Source organism: Octodon degus, unplaced genomic scaffold, assembly GCF_000260255.1.
Source record: "Octodon degus isolate 3935 unplaced genomic scaffold, OctDeg1.0 scaffold00154, whole genome shotgun sequence".
NCBI classification, from domain to species: domain Eukaryota; kingdom Metazoa; phylum Chordata; class Mammalia; order Rodentia; family Octodontidae; genus Octodon; species Octodon degus.
The window spans coordinates 573,791-582,542 of NW_004524730.1; the positions used below are offsets into that span (position 1 = coordinate 573,791).

Here is an 8,752-nt window from a genome sequence, read left to right on the forward strand (position 1 = left end):
CCAACAGCAGTTCCCCGATTTCCTCATTTAGGCCAATCAAAGTGGCATTTTATTTTGGCGTGCTGTTAACAGTTGATGGTAGAAACCATCATGGGGTCTCAATAGCTATGTAACAGACATGAAAGTAATAACTAGAATGCCTGACAAATTTTGAAACACTATATAGCTCTATGTATATTTATTAGTTGGCTACTTTGGTCCAGGAGCCCAGCTCTGGACTCAGAAGTGTCTCTCTTCCAGCTCTGTAGCCTTGGGAAAGTTGCCTAACTCTTGTAGGTTCGATTTGCTGACCTGTGACACGAGGGTAGCACTGCCCTCCGGGCAGGGATGCAGATGGGGCGTGGGGAGGGAGTGACTCACGGGAAACAAAAGCACCACTACCCTTGTCAGACCCTGGTGGTGGGTTGGGAGCTGGCTGGGAAGGCCCTCGACACTAGGAGGCAGAGAAGAGGCCCTGGTCACTTGCTCAGATTTCCTAAACATACTCCATGCCCGACGCTTGGTAGCTAGTTAAAAACAATTTGACTTTTACTTACCAAATAGTTCAGCCACACTTGCTGCATTCTTAAATGCCCCACTGAAGAATGAAATATCTAAGTGGAAGAAGAGAAAATGAATTAAAGAGTCTTGCTTCTTTTGCTTTCCCCAACCCTGTCTGGTGAACTCAAACCTTTTCTCCTTTTCTAAGGATAAATTTGAACTTAAGAAAACTTTCTTGGATGCCGGTTACCATGAAGCTTGGTAAAGATGGACTTTGAACTGTGTTACTAGAAGATATTGCTTAGTGGTAAAAATGGCCCCTGGATGGGACAGTGTATGTGGACTAGAAAAAACTATGAACTATAAGTGCTGCTGAACAGCATCATCTTAGGGTCTCTGAGCCAGTGTGGTGAGCCTTGTACCCAGGCCTGTTTCTCCTGCACATCATGGATAGTATAGCTATGGATTGTTACTAGGGATATTGGCTCCAATGGAGCATGAAGCCTCTAGGCCTTTGCTGGTCTGTGGCTAATCCTTGGGAGACCTTGTCTCTTGCCCCTGAGTTTCTCTGAGGCTCTCCTGGGTTGCTGTGTAGAGTGAGAGCTCTGCTTCTCCAGCTGAAGAGGGGTGATAAGAGTCTGCTGGTGAGTCTGGGCCCAAGGAGCCTGCTGGACAAATGCTTCCAGGGCCCCCTTGAGTCACATTCCTCACAAATGTTACACCAGCAAGTCACTCTAGGGTGTATTCAGAAGGCTCATTTTCTCTGCCAATATCCTAGAGAACTTTGTACAAACGTCCCAAGAAAAGTTCAAAGAAAGCTTACTGATATTTTTTGAGAGTTCTGGAGTCATCTCCTGTGGGAGGTATGGGGTGTCCAGAGCATGGCCTGCTATAAATAAAAAGAGAGAGAGAGAAAACAGTCAGCACAAACCACGCCGCCACCCATCGCTGAGCAAGACAGGGAGGGCACCACCAGAAAGACGGCGAGGATGCCTGAAAATTCAATGCCAGGCATATTTCCTTAGTGCCCGCAGTGTGCTGGGTGTGTGTGGGAGCTCAGGACACAAAGGGGTGCCTGGGGGATCCAGGTGTTTTGGGGTGATGGACTTCACAATGGCATACTGGTTAGGAATAGACAGATGTGGGGACTTTTAAAAAGTTGCCTTTGCTTATGAAGCACACAGCTGCATTTAGGTGCATGTCTGTGTTGGGGTTTCTCAAGGTAAGCACTGGTGGAAAGAAGTAAAAGCATAGAGAGGGACTCAATCCCTGAGTTTATAACTGAGTACGAGGAGTTTCCTTGTCACTGAAGCTATCTGGGATTCAAGCTTAACCCACATTTGGGTCCAGCGTGCTCACTCCAGTCTTCTCCAGCCAGTCTGGAGTGGGACTCATAAAAGCCATTTTTGCTAAGCTCCTCAGCTAGATATGAAGCTGATTGTCCTGAAGCCATGCTTTGAACAGCATTGCTTGGATATACAATGACAACAGAGTAGGGGACTCAGTGTGGCCACCACACCCAGACTCAATGTGGCCACCACCTTGGCAGGCACTTCATCAGGGTGGACACAGGAGCGGAGCCTACCAGGGCAACAAAGAGAAGGGAACTGGGAGCCCAGCTTGGCCACAGATTTGTTCCCGTAAGGTTCAGGCTCATACTTTCATCAATATGAAGCATACAGGTAGTCACAACTGTCAGGAGATTTTTGTCTCTGTTCATCGAGCAGACAATGAAGTGTCCAGTCTGTCATCTTGTCATTCTCCAGAGGCTTCACCTAAGCAAGATCAACAGGAACCAGCCTCCGTGGAAGCACATGCAGAGGTGAATCTGCGCAGGAGGGCACCCCAGGTCAGGCCTGACTTTGTCCAGCTTGGCTCATGATTCTCAGCCTCAGGCCACTGACTGCAGGGTCAGAAAGTGGCCTGTTGTCGGGGGTTGCCCTACAGACATCACATTAGGGAATGTTAGCAGCATCCCTGGCTGCTGTCCACTGTGTGCCACTTGTAACCTTTAGCCAGAGGTGCTGAGTACGTGTGTGTGTGTGTGTGTGTGTGTGTGTGTGTGTGTGTGTGTACTCATGAGTGCAAATGTACCCTCCATGAAGATCCACCAGCTGAAAGAGAGGAGACCCTGGTAAACAGGGTCAGTAGCCAGCTGTCTGGCCCTCATCCTCCTGTTATTCCTTAAGCTAAGGTTTGAAGCTGCCACTTTCATTGTGTTCTCATCAAATTCTCTCCCTTTGGAGTTTGCAGAAAACTAGCTGCGGGAGTCACAGCCCTCATGCCCAGCCTGTTATGATCTGCACCTTGGGCAAGTGCAACCTCTCTAGACTCTGGCTTCTTGCCTGTAAACAAGAGGAATCAGAGCCTGGCGTGACCTGGACCTTTCCAGATCAAAATACAGGACCCTAGACTCTCTGCCCATTCCTGTATGACACCTATTGTTGTGGGATGTGGACAGCCAAGTGGCAGCGTCTGGCTCACAGGGTATCACAGAAGCTTCACCAGGTTGGTGGAGGTGTTTGGAGATGGTTTGGAATAATGAAGAGTTTCTCAGGCAAAAACAATGAGGAAGAGGCAAAAGCAAAAACATAGTGTGGTGAAAGTGTATGTCACGTCTGGGGGTCCACCAGGGGTTGGTATGGCCTTGGTCTTTACACGGCACTGCTCTGTTCTCCCCACACATCCTGGGTGCTTGTGTCGGATGTGACCTCAGCTGGGAGGACATCACCATGACTGGGCCTGGCTGACCCGTGCTCACTACCTGCCTCCATGTACAAATCTCTCATCACTTCTTCTTCCAACCCTGTGGAACTGCTGGCTTATTGCCTGTCCCCTGACCTCCTATCCCCCACACCTCCCATGGCACCTCTCGTGCTGATCTTCAGGACTCCTGATTTGTCTGTCTCTCCTATTAGACTGTGAGTCCCTCCAGGTCAGGACCTTCCTCACTGGTGTGGTTCCAAGCCTTCTACACTGGGGAGTTGGGGAAGGAGAGGTAAAGCCGTAACCTTAGAGGCAGCAGAAGGACAGTGTGCTCGGAGGGAAGGACATGAGCTCAGAGAGGTTTGTCCTCACATGCAGGAAGGTTGTAGCTCCTGGATGCACAAGAGGAGGGCTGGTGCCAGTCACACATGTGCCACCTGGTCTTATCCTCCCCACAGGGATGGGAGGCTCAACAAAACTGAGGCTCAGTGCTCCAGGGACAGTGTCTTCTGAGATGTCTTGGTGGGCTTTCCTCAATTTGGTCACCTTAGACCTTACATCTCTGCCATGCCCAAAGGTCTCTGGGGGTAGAGACATGAAGTTCCTTCCTGCCCCTACTTGTGCCATGCAGTGGATCTGTTGCCCCCCCTTGCCCTGGTAACACTTAGTGACATGTCATAGTTCACCTGAAGTTTAAGAACCCCACTGACCTATGACCTGACCTTTAGCTTTCTCCATAATCTGGGGGGAGCTGGGGACACCCACTGTGACCACAATGTTGTGGAAAATCTTCTGTCATTGCACATACAGTCACTCCTGTATTGCAATGACCTAGCTATGTAATTTGTCTTCTCCACTATAGGAGAGACTAAGTGAAGGGAAACAGTGGATGGTACATGATCTATATCTATATCTATATCTATATCTATATCTATATCTATATCTATATCTATATCATCTATATAGTGTAAATATGTGAAATATAATTTATATCTTTATAAGAGTAAGTACACAAGAGAGGGTGTAGAGAAAGAGAGAGAGAGAGACAGAGAGACAGTGACAGAGACAGAAAGACAGTGACAGAGACAGAGACAGATAGAGACAGAGAGAAGGAACAGGTTTCTCCTGATGTCTGTTGAGTGGATGAATAAACATGCAATACTTGACTTGCACCAATAACTGGCCTATGACAATTGCGTAGGAGCCTCCAAGAATCATGGAATCTCCTTTAGTAACTTGTGAACGGAAGTAGATCATTTTACTTCTATAGGGGGAATGATCAAGCCTGTGAATAATTTTTTTCCATAATTTTATTAAGAGACAAACAGCAATGAGACAGTTTCAAATCAAATTGGTAAGACAGTTTCAATAATTAACACACTGCATACTCTCTTCCTAGTGGTTATTTGCTGTACAAAATGCAGACATGATATCCTATTTACAAACACTATTAGAAAAAATCCCTCTATTCATTAAGAGAACATAACTATAACCCATTTTGAATACACAGATACAAAAACAACATTCATCTGTATTTTTGCTTAGTTCTGTCATTTGAATATTATAGGTGTGTAAACTCAGCAAAATATTCCAAAAGAGTCTAATAGTCCATAATAGTATTGGGTCTTCTGCTTCACTGGCAATGTCAGAAATTGTTGACCTGAGTCCCTTACAGCTCAACATAACACCATGGCTTTACTTCTTATACTTCATTTTTATACCTTTCTGCTGGATGGGTAAGACCAAGGTAAAGCAAGACCTATGCAACAAGAGTTATAGCTTTTGGATCTGATAAGGTCAGTGAAATCCCCTCAGGATTTATCCTGAGATCCTGTACCTCAGATTGTAGAACCTTTGTCAGTGTCAGCCATGTGGATGAGTCACGGCCATTGCTTAGCCAATATGCTCTCTGTGAAAGACTGAGAGAATGTTTTCTCTCCATGTGACTCTCCTTAGGCACACTCTACATCATCAATCACTTTCCTCTTTGGCCCCATAATCTCCTTGATCAGAAAATTTGGGACACTACTGAATTACATGAAGTTACAGTACAAGTTCTCATATGTCCTGAGTCTTAATTGACCTTAGAAGGCTAGGGCCAAAATGTTGGCTTTCCTTGCAGCCCTCCTTATTCTCTAATTTTGGTCTGCAAACTTAGGTTATTAATCCTCCAGAAGAGAAGCTTATTGTTATTTCCATACAACCTAGGCTGTTGAGCTTAACCTTACTATCTGTCTGAATATCAAACATCTTAGGCATAACATGGAACAGGTATTTTTCATCAAATATTGATATGTGGAACTTTAAGTCCCTACAGAATATGATGAAAAAACATTTAAAAAATTAAAATATATTTTGAAAGTAGGCATAAAGAATTATATAATTCTTATGTTTACACATAAGTCCAGAAATCTAACCATATACAACCTTGTAGCAGGACAGTCCCACAAGAAGCCTGTGAATAATTTTGAGTGGGGTTTCAGGGTACCAAATGAGCTTCTACTCAGATCAAGTATGAACACCTTGTGCTCATCTTTCTGCCAAGGCCCCACCCTGCTGTTCTGGAAGAAATGTACAGAGGATGCTGGGGATGGTGATCCATGGGCAGCTGTGTGGTGTGGCATAGCAAAACAAGCTCGAGGGCAGGGGGCCTGTGGCTCAGGTAGAAAGCCCAAGTGGTGCCTTCTCTTGCAGCAGGCTCTCAGCACCATTGCTCACTGCTGCTGGTGCCAGGGCCAGCCCAAATGAGGAGGGCAGGACAGTGGCCTCTGCAACTCTGTGGAGCGAGTACACTTTGAGGCTCCTCCTCATCCTGAGACACAGGAGCAGAGAACAATATTGGGGAGACCTTGCCATGCATAGGGATGTCCCCATTGTTGTATCCCGCAAGTTTGCCTGGAAATCTGACTCAGATCCCCAGAAGCAGCCAGAAGCACTGAGCGCACAGAGCCCTCCCCATGGAGGCTCATCCAGCACAGGGCTGGTGGCTATGCTCTGAGCCCAGGTCTCCAGGGCTGCTCCCAGCCACTGGGTCAGCATGGGTGGGAGTATCACTGTGGTCTGGGTTGTTGGGGATGCAGGAATTTTCAGGCAGACTCTGCCTCAGTGGCGGTGCTGCGCTGCCCTTAGACCCCATTGCCATGCCTGGCACATCTCCCTCCCCTCCTGCTCGGTCCCCGTTCACCGAGAGCTGTCTCCTGCTTCCTCAATCTTTCCTGGTCACCTCTCCACCCTATTCATAGGTGATTCCTCTTGTGAAGCTTTTGTGTCTCTTTCTGGTCTGATCTTCCATTTGTTGGGAGACTCGGATGAGCACACACTTGAGGGCAGAAGCCTCAGTAACCGTCCTTCCCCCACAGCGTCTGGACCCCAAATGGGTGAGTTCACAGGAAAGGCAGTCCTGTCTTGGGCTAACAGCTCACACCCTGCACAACTGGGACGTGGACTCAGAACACTCAGAGCATGCATAAGCCTGTGTATTTGCATTACAATTCTATGTGACCACAATTTTTTGAATGGTAGATGTTTGTTTTTAAGAGTAAAATCTGGGAATGCGAAAAATGTTTATGAACAGTTTTTAGTAATAGGAGATATTTTTATTATTACAGCGTAGAAGCAAACCAATAAAAGAGGGAAAAGAAACAAAATAAGAATAGAGAGGATAGTGTTTAATGGTTTCAACTTTATGGAAAAATAAAAAAGCAAAAGATGCTATAAAAGGTATCAGGGGGATGTTAAAAGGGCAGTTTTGCAGAAGAAGAAATTTATTGTTATTTAAAAAGAGTGATAGGGCCGGGGAGATGGCTCAGTAGAATAAGCGCTTGCCTGGCAAGTGTTATAACCTATGTAACCGTCTCCATTTTGTAACTAGAACAGCTATTTTGTTATACAACTCTGTGCGTTTCTGTTGTAACCTACGTGATTGACTCCATTTTATAACCAGAACGGCCATTCTATTATACACCTCTGCATGTTTCCACTGTGGCCTCGTTATCGAGACCTGTTTGGCATAAGCTGACGACTTGGACTTCATCTTTGTGGTCAAGCTGTCCGTCAGGCCTCTGAACACAGTTTTGTTAATGTTCAAAATCTTCCTTTGTTCTGAGCCACAGATTGTTAAAAGCAATCTACACAATGTTTCCTGTGATCAGTCTCATGTCCTAAGACAATAGCTTTCTGTTCTAAGGATAACTCCCCGCTCCCAAAATTATCTCCATATCTTTTTGTGACATCCTGTGGTCAACACCATGCCATAAGAATTAATTATTTGTTCCTGAAAATTCTAACCGCATGTTAAAAGAATGTAACCCGTTTCCCATAAGTGGACGCTGACCCCGGGGCTGCATTCCCTCGTGCTCAAGTCGCAAGACCTCCCCTTTGCGGTTTTCAGCTTTAAGAACCCTTGTCTCTCCCCACCTGGGCGCGCACATACTTGGAGACAAGAGTATGTGCTGCCGCTGAGCTCGGCTAAATAAGGCGCTTTGAAGTTGAGTCAGGTTTTTGATTTTTGGGTTACAACAGCATGTGCAAGGGCCTGAGTTCAATCCTTGGCTCCGCCAAAAAATAAATAAATAAATAAATAAATAAATAAATAAATAAATAAAGCGATAGAAGAAAATACGCTTTAATGATAGGAAAATGAGGGGCTGGGGAAATAGCTCAGTAGAATAAGCACTTGTCTGGGCAGCACAAAGTCCTGAGTTCAATCCCCGGTGCCGTAATAAATTAATAAATAAATAAATAAATAAATAAATAAATAAAATTAGGAAAATGGATATGGTGGGTAAAATCTTATTTGAAAGAAAAAACAGTGAAGAGAGTGAGAAACCTTGGAGTGCCGTATTTTACATTGTTGTCGTCAGAAATGCGGTGTGGACAAGTCATACCTGGAGCTGATTAGGTTGACGGAGGTCAGGGTCAGCAATGAGCTACCAGTGCCAGCCCCAGTCGCGTGGCCACGGGATGCAAACGGCAGCAGAACGTGTAGTCATGATAAAAAGCCCAGAGGGAGGAAGAGGGAAGGGTCCAGTGAGTGGTTGATCCGCTGTGTTTGGGAGGGAAAGGCTGAGAGGGAGCTGCAAAAAAGGCTTGGGGGGCCTTAATTTTTACTTGCAAACTTCTTATCCACAGTGCAGACCTTTGTGCTGCCCACTAACTGGGGTTGTGGTCACCAGATGGTCGGTGACTATTTGAGGATCTCACCGCCTCTTTCGTTGCTGCTGTTGGGAGGTGGGCCCTCGAGAGTGGAGAATCAGTGTGTTGGTCCAGGGTTTCCCCAATCAGAGAAGTCCTATGGCTTATATCTGGATGTTCTCCAAGCCCTGATACATTCATCATATGGCTTTTCAGAGGGGGCTGGGCCTAGGGCGTGGGAATATGCAGCAAGGATGTGTGACAATAAAATTGCTTCTGGATGTGGAAAAAGGGAAGCCCCCTCCCTGGGTGTAGGTGACACCAGCCACTTGGCTTGTACCCTGGGTGGAACATAAAGGCTGCTGTTTGCTGCTTGCTGCCTCCTACCTGTCGTGCCATGGACAGTTTCTCCTCTGCGATCTTCCACTACCAT

At 46.2% G+C, this 8,752-nt stretch overlaps 1 protein-coding gene across 1 annotated transcript in view; it reads right to left on the bottom strand.

Moving 5' to 3' along the window:
- Oc90 (otoconin 90) overlaps window positions 1-8,752 on the bottom strand; it is a 32,072-nt gene extending 23,320 nt beyond the window's left edge. Inside the window, exons 1-3 of the mRNA XM_023702605.1 lie at window positions 8,707-8,752; window positions 1,304-1,369; window positions 537-593 (exon numbers count right to left, since the gene is read on the bottom strand). Coding sequence (XP_023558373.1) covers window positions 537-593; window positions 1,304-1,369; window positions 8,707-8,752 — 169 coding nt within the window. The remainder of the gene's footprint in view (window positions 1-536; window positions 594-1,303; window positions 1,370-8,706) is intronic.